Raw genomic sequence first — 20323 nt, forward strand, 5'->3', positions numbered from 1 at the left:
GGGCTGGGACTGCTCTGGAAAAGTGATATCAGATAATAAAGATAGCCAACATTTATTGGCTACTTACTACATACCAGGAGTCCTGCTGTGCTCTTTATACATTATCTCATTTAATCCTTACTACAATCCTATGAAACTATTTTTTAACACATGAGGAAACTGGGGCACTGAGAGGTAAGTAATTTGTCAAGGGCACACAACCACTTTGTAGCAGGGATTTGAACTCTGGAAGCCGCCTGTTTGACTGCTTGGGTATCTGACCATCTGCTTTTGTCTTCCATCATGGCTTTGGGGTTGGTGGGAGTGCCCTTCCTCCTCTCCTTTGTTTGCAGTGAGTGACAGAGCCTTGGGATGTTCTCTGACACCCTGGGCTGGTGTTGGTTGGAGGGCTGGACCTTTGCATTCATTTTGCTCTGGGGATGTGGTTGGCCCGCAGGTGTGGTGGGGGATGGCTTGGGGCTGTCTGAGAGGCTCCTTGCTGATCTACAGATGAATGAATCCTCAGATCTGTTTTAAGGAAACCACTGCCAATGTTACTTTGGACACCTCTAACCTATAGTATGCTTGGAAGCACGTGGGGCATCTCATCATGTCTCTAAGCTCGTGAGAACCTTGTCCATGGGTTTGCCAGTTGATCCGGCACAGAGCTGTATCACCTTTGATTAGCAGCCTGTTGGGGGAAGGGGCTTGAGTCAGAACTCCCTGGCAGTCTGACTTGTCTCATTTCCTGATACTTTTATCTGTCACTGCAAGCGCTTGGGCTCCCCTCCTGAACTAATTAAGTTTGCATGTGTTTAGACACATTGCCAAATAGGGCTTAGCAAAGCGGAACTGAGCTACATCTCTTTCTGAGTAGGGAAGGAAGGGTATATGAATGCTCCACCACGAGGGCCGGGGAAAGCGTGGACTACATGGAGCCTGTGTGTGCAGATGATAGGCATTCTGCCCTGGCCTCCCTGGGACACAGCAAAGCAACCTTCTGATTGGCTGGCAGCAGCAGCTGGGGGCTCACCCTCCATCTCTCTAGGTGAACTGGGCGTTCTCAGAGGGCCGAGGATGGAGGACAGGCTCTGCAGTAGGATTTTTCTCCCAAGCACAAGCAAAACTAAACAGCAAGTTTAATGGGACTTGTAGGGGAAGTTTCTAGGCCTGTGTGCTGTTTGCTGCCAGCCTGAACCTACCCAACTCCACGGCCTGAAACCACCTGTGTGGCTAGCAGAGTGCAGGGCCGCTTCTGCAGGTCTGTGAGAAGTACATTGGAAACATGGGCCACATTTTCCTTTTTGCCTTGAAGACCCCAGTCTTCAGGACCATGAAGTCTTCAAGACCAAGGCAGTCTTTTGCCTTGAAGACTCCAGTCTACCTGGCTCAGTCTCATGATCGCTGTGGGATGGCTCCAGGGGGAGAGGAGTGTTGCTTAGGATCCCCCCCACCCTGGAGGTGGGGTTCAGCCTAAGGGGTGAGCGCAGTGCAGTGCTGCCAACATGTTTCCACGTCAGACTGATGCCTGCCTTTTCCCGAGCACTGGGTAGCTCGAAGTCTGAGATGGCCGAACATCCCTGGGTCCTGCCCACCCAGCTGCAGACGTGGGCCTTACCATGTTTTGGACTCCTCCTCTGAGGTAGGGAATGAGGGTATTTCCTATAGAAAGCAAGAGAAACAGCTGGTTGCCATGGTCAGCACTTTGATATAGCTGTGAAGCCCATGGGTCAGCTTCCTGGCCACGAAGAGGCTCTCGGAAAGGCAAGATCAGCTCTGAGTCAGGCCAGGCTTGCACTGCACACCCAGTGTGTGTGGGTGGGCTGGGGAGGGGCTTCTGGAGGTTGTATAGGAATTCTGGGCCTTTGAGCTGCAGCCTGAGCCCAGACTGAACAAGAACCAGACCTTCTGCCCTCCCTTTAGCTTCCCTAGAGCCCTCTCGTCAGCAGAGGTGCGTCGGGTTAGCCCCAAGAAGGCAGCTTGCGTTGATGGGGTCATGTTTCAGCTGCAGCTAATCCAAGTCACTCGATATAAATCTCTCCCTGCTGCCTCCCCCCTCCCTCCCATCCCCAACCCACAGACAGGGAAATGAATCCTGGCCCTCGCCCTGAATACATCATGGCAGGCCTGCCTCTAATGAGAGAGGGCCATTCATTGTGGGGTGAAGCTCCCTGCAGAGCCTGGGATGCCATTAATTAAAGAAGAGCCACCTGAAGCCAGTCGTGCGGCGCAGCCTGCCACGCTCAGATGGAGTGGTGGTGGGGTAGCCTCGTTAGCCTGACAGCTCCTCGGGCCCAGGGTTCCTGGGCGCTGGGGAGCGAGGGGTGCCCCGCCTCCACCTGAGAACTCTGGCCTCTGGAGTCAGCCTCCTCACAGATGCCAGCGAGCCCATTCCTGCACTTGTCCTGAGGCTGGGACCTGGCAGGAAAGGGGCTCCTGACACTGCGCTTGGCTAGGGATTACCTATCTCTGGTGTGTGGGCCTTGGGGCAGGAGCAGGTTTCTGGCTCCCAGCTGGCGCTCCTTCCCACCCTTCTCCATGCGGTCCTGGAGCTGCGGGTCGGCAGGCTGTGCAGCCTGCAGCCTTCCCTCAGAGCCTGAGTCCAGGGAAGGACTGGGGGGACCTTAGGCCTGCAGGGACACTTGGGGGGAAAGAGACACTTCCATCAGGTCTGCGGGCACGGCCCCTCCCGGGCAGACAGCGCCTCTGATATTCCAGCTTCTGGGCATTTTTAGGCTTCAGGGTGGGGCTCCAGTGGCAGACTCGTCTCCTTGCCCCCTTGGGAAGGTGCCGGAGGGTTTTAAGTACTTTGGTGGTTGTGGGAATCCCTGGAGTGGAAGTTTTGCTCAGTTAAAACCCTGATGAAAGATGCAGGTGTTTATGTAGTGGCCAGCCAGGTGCTGAGATGTTTCTGGTGGTGGGAGCCTGCTGCGGTGCTGCTGACTAGATGACTCTTTATTGCTTCGTTGGTCCTGAGGTGAGTATGGCTGCCAGGTGTCTAGTCCCCGATCTGATGGATGGAGTGCCCCTCGACCATCCTTGAGGGTCTTACCGCCTCCTCCTTGCTGGCAGGAGGGGCCGTAGGCACTCGGACCTTAACCATCACCCAGAATTGGAGTAGATCAGCTGGTCTCTGCCTGGCTTGTCAGGAAGACAGATTGTTTCTGTGTCTGTGGCACTTCTGGGCAGTGTCTGGAAGTCTGGTTCTGTGCTCCGTGGAAGAATCTGAGAGGCTCCTTCAGAGAGCCTCAGAACCAGCAGGGCATGGCTTGACCAGGGCGCCAGCTCTACTTCTGTGGAGTCTTCGTGTTCTGAAATAGAAGCTCCACCTAAGACTCGGCTGGCACCGCTTTGTGTTTTGAACAGTTTTGGACCTTCGCAGGCCTTGGCCATTCATTTGGGCCCTTCTGTCCTCTGGCAAGAGCTTTCCAGGTGGCGCTAGTGGTAAAGAACCCGCCTGCCAATGCAGGAGATGTAAGAGACGCAGGTTCAATCCCTGGATTGGGAAGTTCCTTTGGAGGAGGGCATGACAACCCACTCCAGTGTTCTTGCCTGGAGAATCCCATGGACAGAGGAGCCTGGCAGGCTACAGTCCATAGAGTCGCATGGAGTTGGACACGACTGAAGCAATGGCCTCTGGAAAATAGAGAGTGAAGAATGAGGGGCTTGTGTCCTGAACTCCAGGGAGAACTCCTAAACTTCCACTGTTGATGCTAGAAAATATTTTTTTTTCATTTGTTTTTGTATTTGTATGGGTGAGATACTTTTCGCATGACTCTTGAGACCCAACTTAAAAAAATTTTTTTTTATCGTGACTTCCCCAGCAGTCTAGTGGTTAAGACTCCACACTTTCAACACAGAGGGCTCAGGTTTGATCCCTAGTTGGGGAACTAAGATCCCACATGCCATGTGGTACAGCCAAAAAAAGAAAAAGGAAAACCAAAGAACAATTTATCTTTTTAGAAATGGAAGTATGAAATAGGTGCAGTAGGGTACATCCAGTATACAAGTGTGAAATAGGCAGCTCAGCATATTGTTATACATGTATACACCTGTGTACTGCCCAGATCAAGGTGAACTTTTCCCATCATCCCAGAAAGTCTCCTTGTGCCCCTCTTCTGTCTAATGCCTTCCCCCTTCCATGTAACCACTACTCTGACTTCCGTTACTTTTGGCTCATTTTCTTATTTTTGGCTTTCATGGAATCATACAAGATGTACTCTTTTGAGTCTGACTTCCTTTGCTCAATGTAATATACAAGAGATTCATCTGTGTCGTATGTATTGGTAGTTCGACCTGTTTATTGCCGGATAGGATTCCATTGTATTACTATACTACAGTTTGTTCTTTTGGTCTTTCTGTTCATGTTTATTGAGTGAGTATGTGATACGAGCATCTGCCTAGTCCTGTCAGCTTGTCCTAATTAATCTCCCTCATCCTTTTAAACCTAATTCCAGCCCCTTAGACATGTGGTCTTCCCTGTCTCTTGTGGAGTCTGCACTGGCCTCCCTCTTTTCTGAACCCCTGTGATAGAGGCTAACCCCTGGGCCGTGGAAGAGGCCTTTGAGCCCTAGTCGCAGATTTATTTATTCTTTCAATAGATGTTTATTGAATCCCCATGATATGTCTTATACTTTCCAGGTACTGAGGACTTAGCAGTGAACAAAGAGATAAAACTTCCGAAGTCCTGCCTTCGGGGGGCTTTCATGTCAGTGCATGCAGCCAGCACTGCCCTGTCTTTTGGATGCTGATGCCAGGAGACTCGGAGTCTTGTCTAGGCTTCTTTGTCCCCTGGGATTCTGTAGGAGCTGAGTGGCAGTGGTCCTTGCCCCCTTGACAGGGCCTCTCTCAGACTTTTGTGGGCTTTCGTCTTCCTTTTTTTGCTGCTGCTACTGCTGCTTGGCGATGAAAGGGTTTCTCAAGATCGGTGCCTCCTTCCTCTGTCCTGGAGTCTGATTCCCTCTGTGAGAGGAGAGAATTAATCTCCAACTTTCCATGCCTGTAAGGTGAGTGACCTCTGTTTTGTCAGCGCTTGCCAATCTGTCCTCTAATTCCCAGCCAGGGTAATGTAGACATTATTTTGTGTTAAAGCAGACCACCAACTCTCTTAGTGCAGATTCTGTCCTGATCTAGGCAGCTCAGAGAGGATCTCCTCACAGGTGCTCAGGCGCCTGAGCATCTTTGGTCCTGAACGGTGTTTGGCAGGTTCAAGGAGGGAAGATGCCCTTCCACTGTGTATTCCCTAACCACCATCCATGCCAGCGAGGTGGCTGCTTCTGAAATTGGTCACTGATCAGGCTCCTGAGAGCATGGAGGAGGCTGTGAACACCACAGTGAGGAGGAAGTCAGGAAGCAGAGGGCTGGGGAGGTGTGGGCTAGGGAACCCAAGGCTGCCGCTGGCAGAGTGGCCCATGCCTGAATGATCTGTGGACTCTTGGGGCTTAGCTCTGTTGGGCTTTGGGAAGGGTACCTGTGAGCAGGTGGGATAAATTCTCTGTCCCTGGCTAACGGGTGACATGACTCAGACTTGATAGTTCTGTAAAACTGTTTCTTCCAAAGCCTGCAAGGATGTTGGTTTGGGGAAGAAAGCCAGCCAGCCCAGAGAGTCCCGGGAGCCTGACAGGCCTTTTTCTCTGCGATTCTTTCTTGCAGGCAGCCCGAGGCAGCCTGTCTCTTTGTTAACAGAGTGACAGCAATGTGACACCATGGAAATAATTACTAACAAATCACGGTGCTGACTGCAAACAGCTCTCTGTCTTCAGAGGCATGTCAGGGTGCATTAGAGCAGGACTGGAGGAGCGGCACGTGGGGGCTGAGGCACAGCCCGTGCTCAGACGCTCTCCTCTTCTTCCCCCACCCTGACCCCTTGCTGCTTTGTCTGACTTTCCTCCTCGTGGCCTTAACCCACTAAGTCAGCTAAGGGACCCGCTGGATAAGTAAGTGGCATGTGGCTTCCTCTGGGCAGGTAGCTGGGACTCCCATCTTTGCTAGGGAACACCTGGTGTGATGGGATGGTTAGATAGCATCACCGACTCAACAGACATGAACTTGAGCAAACTGGGAGACAGTGGAGGGCAGAGAAGCCTGGCGTGCTACAGTCCATGGCGTCGCAAAGAGCTGGACATAACTGAGCGACTGAGCAACGACAGCCTGGGTAGTGATGAGATCCAGGAGTTTTTCTGTTATGGAGCTCCCAAAAGGGTAGAAGGGTGCTCCATTTTTGATGGCTCTCTACCAGTTGGGACCAGCTTCACCTGCTGGTGGTTTTGGTGTGATGGAGGGTATTAATGCTAGCTGGACCCATAATCTGGGAGAAGCGTTGCGTCTCAGTATTGGCTCTGCTCCCTTCCCCCACAGCCCTGGATTCTTCTTCAATTGCCATAGTCAATTTTGGGTAAGTCGACTTTGTCCGTTCCCTCTTGGTTAGCAGAGTGATTGCTCTGACTGTCAGGGCTGTAAATAATGTTCCTGGTGTGTGTGGCTGGAGGCAGCTCTGTGGGGTGGGGAAAGGAGTGGAAGGAGGGGCAGCACTGCGCTGGCTCCCTCTCTGGCCCCCCTCCCCTCTCATACAATATTTATCCAGGGATGGGAGTCAGATGCAGCGACCTCAGGGTCACCCAGTTAAATAGCTTCTGAACCTCCCTGCATTCTAATTGCTGCAGTTGTCCTTTGCTCTGGAGACTTCTCCTCCCCATTGTCTGCTGAGGCACACGCTAATGGCTCTCCTCCCTGGCCCTGCTGGGAGGCAGATGTGGGGTGGGGGGGGTGTGGAGGGAGGGAGAGGGCTCACTGCTACCTCCTTTTCCCGGGGGATGAGGGAATCTGGGGCCTATTAACAAGTGGCTTCAGCACGGAGGAGCACGGTCCCCTGCCTTCCTGCTGCCGCCTCCCAAGAGCTGGCTGGAGGAGGCCCAGGAGGCGGGCCTGGTTGATGGGCCAAGGGGTTTTGCCCATTTCCAATCCGATAAGCAGAACTGTGGGACTTGTGACTCCTGGCGGGCACAATCCATGGGGTCGCAAAGAGTTGGACACGACTGAACACACACATACGAGTGACTCCTCTACAAGGGGCAGACCCTTGAGTACTTGGCTGAGGAGCATCATCCTATGTTCCAATGGTCCTACTTCCGTGGCTTGGAAACTTCTAATGAGTGGTATTTCCTACTGGAATATACTGCATTTTGCCCGTAGATTGGCCAGATGCAAAAGTCTCCTTGGTCCCTGGTTGGTTTAGATGATTGATAATGGTAGCAGGTGTGCTGCAATTGGTGATTTAAGAGTGGCACATGCCACACGTCTTCTCTGGGACCTTCTTGTAAATGTCAGTTACCACCCACGGCAGCTCTTGTCTTCTGAGGAATACTGTTAGAAACTGCCATTGAAGGCAGTAGCCACTGTGTATCCTGGAAGAATATTCCAGCAGGAGCCTAAAGTGAGCCCCTGTTGAGAGTTGCTCTGGGCCCACTAAGGACTGTGCTGGGGACTCTGGAGACCACCAGATGATCGGGACAGAAGGAGCAGCATGTGCAAAACCAGTTGTAGGCTAAGTAATCAGTAAGGTAGAGCCTGAGAACACTACCGAGAGGATACATAATGAATGCCATGAAAACCTGGAGCAGCACAGTAGAGATCGAACGGGTAGTATTTTTATCAGGAAACTTAAAAAAAAAAAAATGTTAAAGAAAGCCCAATATTACGAAATGTATAAAAGTTGAGCTGTTCTGGTTGAAGCTGGGGCAAGACCCTGCCCATTCTTCCTCTTCCCACCCTTACCAGCACAAAGTAGCTCCATGTCCCTCCTAGAATGCTAGAACTCCATGGAGCACAGTTGAAAATGCCCACCAGAAGTGTGACTCTGTAGGCTAGATTACACATTCTGAAGGAGTCAGGGGAGCTGGGATCAGTGCAGAGGAGATCCAACAGGGTGAGGGGAACAGCTGTGTCCCTGAAGCAGAGGTCAGGCTGCCTGCCGCATCCCGAATGCTTGCAGGATGCTCTCTGTGGAGCCTCCAGAGGGCATTGTAGGCCAGGCAAAGGGCCAAGGGCCCAGGCAAAGGGTCAAGATGGCCATAGGCCAGATGGAGACTCTAGTGGGGGATGAGTGAGGTATCTTGGAGACCGCTCAAACTGCTACAGAACTCCTGAGCCGAAAAAGCAAATATCTCACCATCCAAGATACTGACCAGAGTGCGCTGGAGACCTCCCAGCACCTGCCCACCCTCCTCCACCAGCCCCACTCCCTGCTGCCTACTGGGGCCTCTGCCATTCCACCTGCCCAAGTCCTGGCAGCCACTCCAGCACTTCTCGCAGCCACACAGGTGGGCTCTGTGCCCTTTCCCTGGAAGAACGGTAGCAGGAGAGGCTCTGGAGAGGTGCCTGTCTTATCCTTTCACTGGAGAGGGGCTGGTGAGATATACAGTATTTGATTTCATGGCGTATTTGTGGCACAGGGGAGGCACAGGTTATATGTTCCGCAGGGTGTTTGTGGCTCTTGTGTACTGTGTGTGGTTATTTATACGGGCTCCATGAGGGAGAAATGGGAATAGAGATACGTGGCAAGTGGGCCAGAAAGCCGTGGCGCGGGAGGTGCACTATACACATACAGAATCTTTTGGAACATCTGCTTGCCTGTGGGGATTTGAGGTTGGTTTTCTCTGGGAGGATGGGCAGCTTGGCCTACGGAGTGTCCCTCTGCACCCACCTGTGTTCTGGTTTCTGTTTGGGAACTCTCCAGAGCAGCATGTCTGGGAACACTTCCAGCTGTGCTGCCAGACCCAGACGCAGGTGACGGCCTTTAGTCTGTACCATAGGGAAACCAAGAGGAAATTAAATGTCATTTGCCCCCTGCACAGCAGGTCATTGCCAGATCAGACACTGTTGATCAGAGCTGTGCGGAGGGCACCCGAGGGAGGGCTCCTGCCTGCAGCCATGCCCTCTGAGCCGTGGAGACTCCCAGGTGATGGCCTGGCTCATGCCCAGGGCTTGCTCTGCCAGGCTGGGTTCACCCTGGCCCGGGGCCCAGCCCTGTGCTACATGGCAGCTGTGGCCCATGCCGGCCAGAGGTGCGTGCGTCCTGGGGGAGGGAGCGGAGGGGCGGGGCAGGGCCGGGCAGGGCCTGGCAGTTGAGGGCACTCGGGAGCCAGTGAGTGGTCAGCCCCTCCTCAGAGAGGCATGTGTTACTGTGGAAAGAGCAGGGCCTTTAGAGGGGAGAGAGACCTGGGTTTGAGTGTTGACTCCACCGCCTGCTAGTTGTAGGATCCTGGGAAAGTCACATTACTCCCTCCGCCTCCATTCCTCCCTCCGCCTCCATTCCTCATCTGTGAAATGGAGAGCATAATCAGCTCTGGCCCCTGATATCGTGGCGAAAGCAGCTGCCTCTTGGGACTGACTTGTGCTCTGGTTTCCTTACCTTACCTTCCCTAGATCTGGAACGATCTAGGATTGCTTGCTCCTGGCCTCAAGTGAAGTGAGTTGGCTGAAGTTGCTGGGAAGTGGAGCAGGGAGGCAGTGAGTCTGGCCAACTGGTACTGTCTCCCTGCACGAGGCTTTTCTTCTTGTCCTCCTAGTCCTCTCAGCCCAGCCTCCCAAGGCTGTTAAGAGAGGAATACGGTTGATGGTGGTCACCTCCTGATGGAAGCTCAGCTGGCTCACTCCAGCCTCACACTTGGACTCCTCTTCCTCTTCGGGAAGACCTCAGGGCTCGTCCCAAGCCCTCCCCCTCCTCTGCCCTGAGTCTTAGTGGCGGGCATAGTTCGCGGTTCTGCGGTGGCATTTATTCACAGGGCTCTGGGAAGAGACGTTTTAATACTGTGAGAGTTCTCCCTAGAAGACTCCCCACCCCCACCCCCACCCCCATCTAAGGCATGGCTGCTGGTGGTGAAATTCATTAGTGTTCCCTGACAGGCAGTGGCGACAGAGGCGCGCTGTCTGCTTCCCGCTCCCTCGCTCTCGTGCTCCTGCTTCACGCACACTGATATTTAAAGCTGATGGGCTGCTTATAGACTTCTTGTACCATGACAAGTTTGGGGAGGGGGTTGGGGGAGGAAGAGACAGACAAGGAGCCAGCTGTCACGCTGGTATTTCAAACAGTACTCTCTCCTGACCCTTTGCAGGCTCCGGCAAGTGTATCATCTTTCTGAAGCCTGTGGTTGGAATTGTAACCTGCAGCCTTCCCAGAGGATGGGGGCAAGTGTGGGGGGCCAAGTGGGCCGAGAAGTCAGCAGTGCATCCTCCCAGGGCTGTGGGCAGGCAGAGAAGAGTGGAGGGACAGGGAGAGAGGGGGAGAGGGGGAGAGAGAGAGAGAGAGAGAGAGAGAGAGAGAGAGAGAGAGAGAGTGTGTGTGTGTGTGTGTGTGTGTGTGTGTGTGTGTGTGTGTTAGAGCAGAGGGGATTGAAGCTGAATCTTCGTAAGTACTCCCCAGCATTGCCCTCCCATCCCCGGAAATGAGATGGCCCTTTTGCAGTAGTCTCTCCTGGAATGATCATTACATTCATGCTGTGGTTATCTCCTAGGTGGTCCTGAAAGCTCTGCGTGTCTAGGAATCACGGTTGCTTGACCTCTGCCCCCTGAGGGTCCTGGATCTCAGTGATACTTGTAAATATGTGGTTTCAATTGAGGTAGAACGTTCTCCTACTTTATGTGTAGACTGGGGCCTTGGCTTTTGTTGCCTGCTATTTGCATCCTGAATTTTTAGATTTGGAGAGTGAGTACCAAGGTGTCTTCTTCATCCACAAGTCCTCCCCTCACCCCAAGCTTCTTGGAATTCATTCTGGCAACCATTTAGTGGTTTTGGATTTCCCTCATTGTCGTCCCCAGAAAACTTCTCCAGGAGCCTTTTCCTGACCAAGGCACTGTCTTCTCAATGCAGGCAGCTTGGAAGCATCTCCAAAGGCAGTTGCAGGTTTGGTCTTAGCTGACCTCCTTACAGCCAGGATCCCTTCTGTAAGTGCTTATTTATGAAATGTTTCCTTTGGCTGGCTCCTTTAGCCTTCACAGAGCAGGTCATGGAGGTGATATAATTTGCCCAAGGACACATGGTCACTTGACCAAGTTTTCTCTTAGTGCGGCAGAACCACAGACCTAGTCCTTTCCCCCATCAGGGGCCCTTGTAGCTCCAGGGTCTGCAGTGGGGGAAGTGATTGGGGAGCAGAAGTGACTCCTCCACTCCCTGCTTTTTTAGCCTTGTCAATGCTGTCAGTACTCTTGTTGGCTTCCTCACTTTCAGCACAGCTCTGTGTGTGTGTGTGTGTGTGTGTGTGTGTGTGTGTATGTGTGTATACACTTGTGTTGGCTTCCTCACTTTCAACACAGCTCTGTGTGTGTGTGTGTGTGTGTGTGTGTGAGAGAGAGAGAGAGAGAGAGGGGTTACTCACTTCCAGCACAGAGCTGTGTGTGTGTGTGTGTGTGTGTGTGTGAGAGAGAGAGGTTACTCACTTGCGGGACAGAGCTGTGTGTGTGTGTGTGTGTGTGTGTGTGTGTGTGTGTGTGTGAGAGAGAGAGAGAGGGGTTACTCACTTCCAGCACACAGCTGTGTGTGTGTGTGTGTGTGTGTGTGTGTGTGTGTGTGTGTGTGTACTCCCATTGGCTTTCTCACTTTCAGCATAGAGAGAGAGAGGGGTTACTCACTTCCAGCACACAGCTGTGTGTGTGTGTGTGTGTGTGTGTGTGTACTCCCATTGGCTTTCTCACTTTCAGCATAGCTGTGTGTGTGTGGGGGGGTGGTTAGTCACTTTCAGCACAGCTCTGTGTGTGGGTGTGTGTGTGAGTGAGTGAGAGAGACAGACAGAGATGGGTTACTGGCCATCTCCTGGTGGAGGGTGGAGCCAGAATGTCTTTTCTCTCTGTAGACTGAAGTCTATTCTTTTTTTTTTTAAATTAATTTATTTTGTTTTTGCCTGGGTCTTCATTGCTATGCGGGCTTTTCTTTAGTTGTGGTGAACAGGGGCTACTCTCTAGTTACAGTGTGCAGGCTTCTCACTGTAGTGGTTTCACTTGTTGCAAAGCACGGGCTGTAGGGTGCTTGGGCTTCAGTAGTTGTGGCTCCTGACTCTAGAACACAGGCTCAGTAGTTGTGGCCTATGGGCTTAGTTGCTCCATGGCATGTGGAATCTTCCCGGACTAGGGATCGAACTATGTCTCCTGCATTGGCAGGCGGATTCTTTACCCCTAAGCCACCAGGGAAGCCCTGAAGCGTGTTCTTAAACTGTCCAGGATCATCTTTGATGTGCTCACCTGCTCTACCCTCGCTGCCCCTCTCCTTCCCCCACACCCCACACATTATCCTATAGGTTTCTAGTAGGCATTGCTGGCACACGGCATTGCTTTCCTCTCCCTTCCTGTCCTTGCCTGGCTGGGAGTGGCTGGGCTGTGTCTTCTACCATGGTATGTCTCGCAGGTGAGTTGGAGACTGGCTGGCTTTGATAAGTATGAGGCTCGAGCATTAATTTTTTATACATCAGCAGAGGCCAAGTGAGTGAATTCAATTATGAGTCTCCTTTCTCTCCCCCCTCCTTCCTGCAGTGTGGTGGTTCTGAGCAGAGACTAAGGAACCTGTTGAAATGAAAAACCCTTATTTCCTGGTTTGACCCTCTCACTAATTCGGGTTAAATTGCTACGTGATTGCAATGGTACCACATTGTACCTGCCTCTGTTTGTCTAAGAGGATGCAGTGGGGGTGGAAGGACCAATTTGTGCAGAGATAAAAGGTGTCATGGGCAGATAACTAAGGTCCCAGCCCCATGCCTGCTCTCACTGTAGCTCAGCTGGCTCCGTGTAGAAGCCCAGCCTTCCCTGCTTTCTTCCTTCTCTCCCCCTGCTCATATTTTACCTCGATGCCACAGCATAATGATGCCCTGTGTAGTGGGGGAGGAGATAGGCACCTCTGGCTGACAGCCCTTCCTGATAACCAAATTCTAGCCCATCCATCACCAGCTACTCTCCTCAACTTGAGGAAAAGTGGTCATGAAAGGCGGGCTGTTTATCACCCGGGGTCTGTTTATCTCCTCTGGGTGGGGAAACGGAAACAGGAGAGACAAAGAGCTGTGTCCCCAGCGAAGTGCTGCCTGGGCTCCAGTAGCCTGCCTGAGCTGGATGCAGACACATGTCGTGCTGACTGTGGGGCCCTGACTAGGACTCCCAGACTGGGACCCAGGGGCAGGGGACCTTTCCTGAGACTCAGCCTTGCTGGGACTTGGAGACAAGCCTAGGAGATGCGGTGGTTCTGAGGTGCAGGACAGCCAGTGACAGCATCTGTGGGAAGGTTTGCATCAGAATGAGCAAGAGTAGAGGCCCTCATGGAAACAAGCCCCACACCCCTCACAGGTGACCCCTCAACAGGAGCTCCCTCTCTGACCGGTTGGCTGGGTGTGCCGCTTCCGCCTTCCCTAGGCTGGCCCTCTGTGCCTCTGTGCTCTGCTGCTGCTAAGTCGCTTCAGTCGTGTCCGATTCTGTGCGACCCCATAGACAGCAGCCCACCAGACTTCCCCGTCCCTGGGATTCTCCAGGCAAGAACACTGGAATGGGTTGCCATTTCCTTGTCCAATGCATGAAAAGTGAAAAGTGAAAGTGAAGTTGCTCAGTCGTGTCCGAGTCTTCGCGACCCCATGGACTGCAGCCTACCAGGCTCCTCTGTCCATGGGATTCTCCAGGCAAGAGTATTGGAGTGGGTTGCCATTGCCTTCTCCGTCTGTGCTCTGAGATGACTTTAAAGAAGACAGGGCCTTTCTCTCAGCTCTTTGCCTCTGCACCTCCACACGCCCCCTTTTCTGCATATCAGGTGGAACAAAATAGTTTGCCCTTGCAGGTGAGCGATATGTGCTTTTGGGTACAAGAAATGACAGCCTACATCATTACGAGATCCGAGTCCCACAGCCTTTCCAGAGAAGCAGAGAGGGGTCAAATATAGCCCTTAGATTCAGCTGACTTCCTCCTCTTAAAGGCTTGAGAGTGACCTGCACATCCCTAAGACTTGCAGAGAAAGAAACTCAGAGGGAAGAAACTCATGATCTCTGCCAGCACTGGTGCCTGCTCTCTGGCTGGTCCCGGGTCTTGGTGTCTGCCAGTCTGTTTATCAGACCTCCGTGGATGCTGCTGGCCCCCTCGACTGAAGCCTAGCAGTTCTAGCAGAGCCCTCCAGCTCTGTGGCACCCAGTCTTCAAAGCTGAGCTCTTGCTAACAATGGCTTCATCCTGCCCATACCCATTAGCGAGGGTGGCGTTCCCTTAATGAGCCAGTCCCTGCCTTGGCTGGCGCCAAGCTGGTCACACCTGTTTGCCATCAGGGCTGTCTGGGCCTAGCCCGAGCGCGGGGCTGCAGGTGGTGGGGCTCCCTTTGCTCTGTGCTGTATGCTTATTGAGGGGGCTGTTTCTTATACCCTCATTCCTCCCATACTCTTCTTTCTAAGAAGGAGAGTGCTTTCTTTGCATTCTGTTACTTAGCTAAAGTAGTAAGGGAACTTGAGGAGTAACCCATCTTTTCTGACTTCCCCCTGGATGGAGTAGCAGGGAACCAGTCAGGCCTCAGAGGGGAGGGTTTCATGGTCTGTTCTGATGACCCTAGGGGGCCAGTGTGATAAGAGAAGAGCCCCATAGTAAACAGCAAAGGCGGAGCCCTTCTCTGGCCCTAGGCCCCATAGCATTTGGAAAGCAATCATATCCCTTGGTTTAGAGCCCACAGGCAGGACTGGGGTGGGGGGCTTCCTTAAAGAGGGCCCCTTGCATTCATGAGGCTGAAGGAAGTTTTGATTTGGTTGAAAAAAAATTCCCATTCCTTTTTATGGCCTGGACATAATTGGCTCTTTTCTATTGGCCATCAGTGATGTCATTCCGACCCTCATAAAGAAGGGGAAATCACACCTGTGGACTTGGTGCATAAAATTTCATTGGGCAGCAGTAATAAGCATGGCCAGATGATGTTTGGGCAGTTGAGGAGCTCTGTGCCCAGTGATCCCAGCTGCATGGAGGCCTGGGCACCATAAACCTGCCTGCACGTTCATGCCCGTAGGCTAGTCCAGGGCCCACTGCCAGTGGCTCTTTTCCTGGGATCAGTGTCTGGTAGAAACTCACAGCATTCAGGCCCTTTGTGCCAGGGGCACTTTCACCTTTTTCTTTTCCAAATTAGTGGCACCACGAACCCACGTACCCACTAGTACCCACTGATCGTAGCCTCATGCTCCTAAGAATTGTGGACCCAGCAGTGACCTTGAGCACCAACCACTGTGCTGCCTACCTCTCTGAAACCCAGACCTTGCCTTCCTAGGGACTTGTAAAGACTGCGTCTACATGATTGATGCCTTGTGTAGTCAGAAGGCTTAGATCCCATTTCTGGTTCTGCCCTTGGCTTCTTGTCTGATCAAGCAAACCCTTTTTCTTCTCTGGGCATCAATTTCCTCTTTTATAAAGGGATGACAACTACTCTAACCTATCCTTCCTCATGGGGTTTCTCTTGGTGCTGTCTGAGCTGGGCTAGGGTTCTGTCGTAGAAATGTGTAGCTAGCTGTCTTCCCATGAGGCACCTGGGAGTTCAAGTTCTGGCATATGGCTCTGTGTTTCTTGTGAAGACGGGCCTGGGTCCTGCTACACCTGTAGCAGGTATACTGCTTGTGTCTTGAAGTCACAGAGCTAGGACCTCCCATCAGCTGGAGGATTCGACAACTGGAATGTCTGTGAGTCTACAAATGGCAGGTTTACCTACAAGTGACTATACAAACCCCAAGTGAGGGCAATGGTCCCGCCGCTCTCTGCTTCAGTCATCCAAGGGGCCCAGGCAGCACTCCAGATGCTGCCGAGCCATATCTGAAGCTGAGTCTTCAGTCTGACAATCTGTCTAGTCTGTCCTCCTTCAAAAGAACTAGGCAGGATCCTGTGAGACACTCCCTGCCAGGGTAGAGGACACTTTCTGTCTGACAGCTGACACTTGACATCTGCCCTTGAAGTCCTGCTGAAGAGGGAGCCCTTTCTCTCCCAGGGCCAGCCACAGCCAAGAGCACTCCTGGCCTAGGTCAGCTAAATGAACCAGAGGGTGCTGGGGGAGTGTGATAGGTGACCCCGGACCTTTGCCTTTTCCTGGCCAGTCCCCTGATGTGTTCCTTTGCAGATTCTGCTGCTTCTGGTGGCCCCCTTCATTCACAGGCCTTAATGTGATATTTTAAAAGTAGCTGACCTGAGCAAGCAGTTTCACAAACACCAAGGGTAAGGAACATGAAAGAAAAATTGAAGGGAATAAGAAAATTACCCAAACATTACAGTTCTGTGTCTTAGGCAACCACATTCTAGTTCCTAAAGCTACCTTTTGTCTTTCAGAATCTTGCCTCATTTCCTTATAATCTTGGTCATTGGTTCCCACATGTAGACGTCCTACCCGGATACCCCTTCATCCTCTTGACCTCAGCCAGACTTTCCCTTCCAGGAAATTGACTGGTTGTAGTTCGTATCACCGTGTCACCTGGGTGTGAAGAGGAGCCTTCCTCTTGGTAAGGTATCTCAGGTCTCAGAAAAGTAAATGCTTACTCTACTAGTAGCCCGAAACATAGGCATTGACTCCCACTAGTGTCTGTCAGACAGCTGAAGAGTAATAGAGGGAAGGTTGACTGCCCTAACACTTCCTAGGGTAGAAACAGTCATTTCAACTGGATTCTTGTTGCCAAACCTCCTAAAGAGGGAGTTTGTGCTTGTGATCTCCACTTTATTTCTTCTTACTCTTCAACACGTCACCTTCTGCCTTCTCTCCCTACCAGCCCACTGATGCCAAATTCATTGGGTTTTTCTCAGCTCTCTCTTATTTGACTGTTTATGGCATTTGACATTAATGACTTGCTTTTTAGGCTCAAAAATGAATTATTCTAGAAAGGGTAAGCTTGCTTTCATTATCCTTTAGGTTGCCCACAGCTGATCTGAAGTCTGAAGCCTGAAGTATAGTCACTCAGTTGTGTCTGACTCTTTGTGGCACTACGGACTGTAGCCCGCTAGGCTCCTCTGTCCATGGAATTCTCCAGGCAGGAATACTGGAGTGGGTTGCTATTCCCTTCTCTAGGGGATCTTCCTGACCCAGGGATTGAACCCAGGTCTCCTGCATTGCAGGTGGATTCTTAACCATCTGAGCCACCGGGGAGGCCCCAGGTGATGTGATGTGTGGTCCAAAGAGCACTTGTTACCTTGGCTTCCTGATACTAGGAGCCTTGCCCTCTGGGCATGGAGGTGGGTTGGGTGAGTCCTGCCTCATGGCACGTTATCTCGAAGGAGGTAAGGCTATGTGACCTGGAGAAGGGAACTTGGAGGGAAGCTCCCTAGGCTCATGCATCTTGAGAGGTTCTGCAAGGAAGAGATGGAAGTCTCATTCTCTGTAGTTTCTAAAGACATTCCTCAGACTTGGGGGTGGAAATTACAAAAGACAGATTAAAGTTTAGCATTAAGGAAGGATGTTCTATTAATTGGAGGAGTCCACAATTAGAGTCGACTGCTGTGTGTAGTAGTGAGTTCCTTGTCCCTGGTGTTGGTCTGGTCCAGGTGGCCTCATTTCATTTTAGCTCAGCAAAGCTTGGTGGTCATTGGTCATTGGTGAAAGTCACTGAGTTGTGTCTGACTCTTTGCGACCCCATGGACTATATAGTCCGTGGAATTCTCCAGGCCAGAATACTGGAGTGGGTAGCCTTTCCCTTCTCTGGGGAATCTTCCCAACCCAGGGGTTGAACCCAGGTCTCCCACATTGCAGGCAGATTCATTACCAGCTGAGCCACAAGGGGAGCCCAAGAATACTGGAGTGGGTAGCTTATCCTTTCTCCAGCAGATATTCCTGACCCAGGAATCGAACCGGGATCTCCTGCATTGCAGGCGGATTTTTACTGACTGAGCTTTGTGAGACATTAACCTGGGCGCTCTGCTCCTCTCATTCTTCCTGGGTGATCTTGTCTTCTCTCATGGCTTTAATTTTACTTAAATTACACGAATGATTCAGCAGTTTATATCTCCAGGCCAGATCTCTCTTCAGAACTGGATATCCATCTGCCTCTTAGACCTCATCCCACTGCCAAATGTCTCCTAGGGCTCTCAAACTCAACAGGTATTGAGTGCTTAGCAGGTGTCAAGTATACCTCTCAAATGACATTCCCAAACTCATGCCTCTATCCGGTGGGCTAGTAGAGGGGAGGCACTGGGACGATGGCTGGTCTGGGGAGACACTGTATGAAGAGAATTTAAAAACAGTAATGAAATTGACTGAAAGCCTGCATCTGCATTGTCACATATGCTATCTGCGCCCCTAACTTTGTCTCAGTAAGAAGCACAGAGCTGGTCTAACCACATGCCTCTGGATTGGGTTCTACCACTTTCTCTCATTCACTCACCAAGATTTCCTTTACATCTCTTTTTTTCTGTTGCTTGCTCACTGTCTCTACAGCTGCTGTCTAGTATCCTGGCTACTGCTTGGCTTTTGCAGTGTATTGTTTTTGTTGCCCCCAGAACTATCTTTGTAAATCACAACTCTTCAGAGGTTCTCTATTGCCTGTGGCCAAGCTCCTCTTTGCAAGGAAACTATGGCCTTCCCTAGCTGATATTTCTTGTATCTTCTTCCATTCTTCCATGTACCCCAATGCTTTAACTTAAGGCTTTTAATCTATTTCTTTTACTCTCCATTCTGCTGAACAAACTGTGAGTCCCTTATGCGCAGGAGTTAAGTTTTACTTTTTGAGTCCTGAGTGCCTGACTCTTACTAAACATCAGTGTTTAATAAGTGTTTGTTTGAATGGATTTGTGTAGGCAAAATCATCAGCTAGAAGGGGAGAGTTTATAAATTATAATTTAAAGAAAAATCAAGAACAGACTCTCAGTGTACATTCTGACATCTTTTTATCTCTGTCTTCGCAATCACAAAAAGCTTATTGTTAGAGACTTAAATGTGAGGCAAAGGCCCTGCCCAGCTGTCTCTAAATCATGTGCTCTTTTCCCTCTCTCCTCCTGTCTCAGTCTCTGCCTGTCTGTGTAACAAAATGACAACAACATCCTGTTGCACTGGAAAGAACACAAGCTTTTGAATGAGACAGACCTGGGCTCAGTTCTTGGCACTATCATGTTTTAGCTGTGGGGACTTGGGTAGCCTGACTCTTGTTTTCTCATCTATAAGTGTACAGATCTACCACCTCCCAGCTTCACTCTGAATTAATGTGAAAATGTAAGTAAGAAACTTAGCAATATTGTAAGCCATCAGAAAGCAGTGTGTGATATTATTTTGAATAGAGTCTCCAGGTTCTCACATTTGGATCTGAGGGCTGCATCTGGAGCCTCGTGTCCAGGGTGCTGAAGGTGGAGTCCCTTTCTTGGGTGGGGTAGGACCCATGGTTGGTGGGTTGTTAGCCTTTTGGGGGTCTCTCTGTCTTATAGACTCTGTTAGATTTCCTGTCTTAAGACTCCGTACCTGCGACATGGGTTGCTCAACTTGTTCTCTCCTTCCTGTCTTTCTTCAGGCTCCCAGGACAGTGCCAGTACTTAGGCTTGCCAGTAGCAGATTACTTCAAGCAGTGGATTAACCTGAAAAAGGTACTGTATCTGAGCCCCTCTCCATGTGTCCTCGGGTTCTCCTGTGCCTCATCCCTCTTGCTTTCTTTTCTCATTTCTGTTCATCTTGTTGTTCTCTTTTCTTTTCTCTTCGTTCTTTTCTTTCCTCAATGCTCCTCCTTCCTCCTCCCTAGCTAATATGGAAGGTTGGGGTTATTTCTGAGAGTGGGGAGCTGCTTAAGGGACTAGGCTGCTGGGTGGAGTTTGACACCACCCTCCTTGGTGTCCCCTAGATGTGCAGAGAAGTCCCGATTAAGGGGAGTTTCCAGCTCTTCCTCAGAGCTCCCCCTCTGGGCTGAGCTGCATTGCCTCTAGGAGGGACGTGGTCCCAGTTGAGCCTCTGGGGAAGTGCCAGGAGTGATCATGAGTGTGACCTCTGATCCTCCTGACCGACCCTGGTATCTCCTGGTGGCGAGGTGGAGTTGGTCCAGGCTGGCTTTGGTTCTACCTACCTGCAGCCGAGCCTGCTCACATGAGAAGGGCTGTGGACACTAGTACCCACTTCCCTTTGAGCGTGGGGGAGGAGGCTGGCACTCACCTAGCACCAAGCACCTGGGGAGAGGGCGCTGAGGCTGTGGGTCAGGAGGGACCCTGTGCAGCTAGGAAAGTGGGCCCTGGCAGAGAATGAATCACCCAGAAAGCTGGACTTTTCCTAGTGTGTGCTGTACTTCCTAGGTAAGCAAAAGAAGGGAGGTGTAGGAATAGACTTCCCAGATCCCTGCTGTCTTAGGATCCCGGCTGTGGGAGGCCCAGGCCACTCGGGAGACTTGACTCCCATGAATCCCTCTGATGGAAGGGTA

The 20323-nt window shown here is 51.5% G+C and overlaps 1 protein-coding gene across 9 annotated transcripts in view; it reads left to right on the plus strand.

The window, feature by feature from the left end:
- ERI3 (ERI1 exoribonuclease family member 3) overlaps positions 1–20323 on the plus strand; it is a 128316-nt gene that overhangs the window by 50391 nt on the left and 57602 nt on the right. For all 9 annotated transcript variants that reach the window (XM_020897473.2, XM_070468276.1, XM_070468279.1 and 6 more), the window contains one exon: positions 19433–19505. In XM_020897473.2, the coding sequence (XP_020753132.1) occupies positions 19433–19505 (73 nt within the window). The remainder of the gene's footprint in view (positions 1–19432; positions 19506–20323) is intronic.

This window comes from Odocoileus virginianus, chromosome 5 (assembly GCF_023699985.2).
Source record: "Odocoileus virginianus isolate 20LAN1187 ecotype Illinois chromosome 5, Ovbor_1.2, whole genome shotgun sequence".
Classification (NCBI taxonomy): domain Eukaryota; kingdom Metazoa; phylum Chordata; class Mammalia; order Artiodactyla; family Cervidae; genus Odocoileus; species Odocoileus virginianus.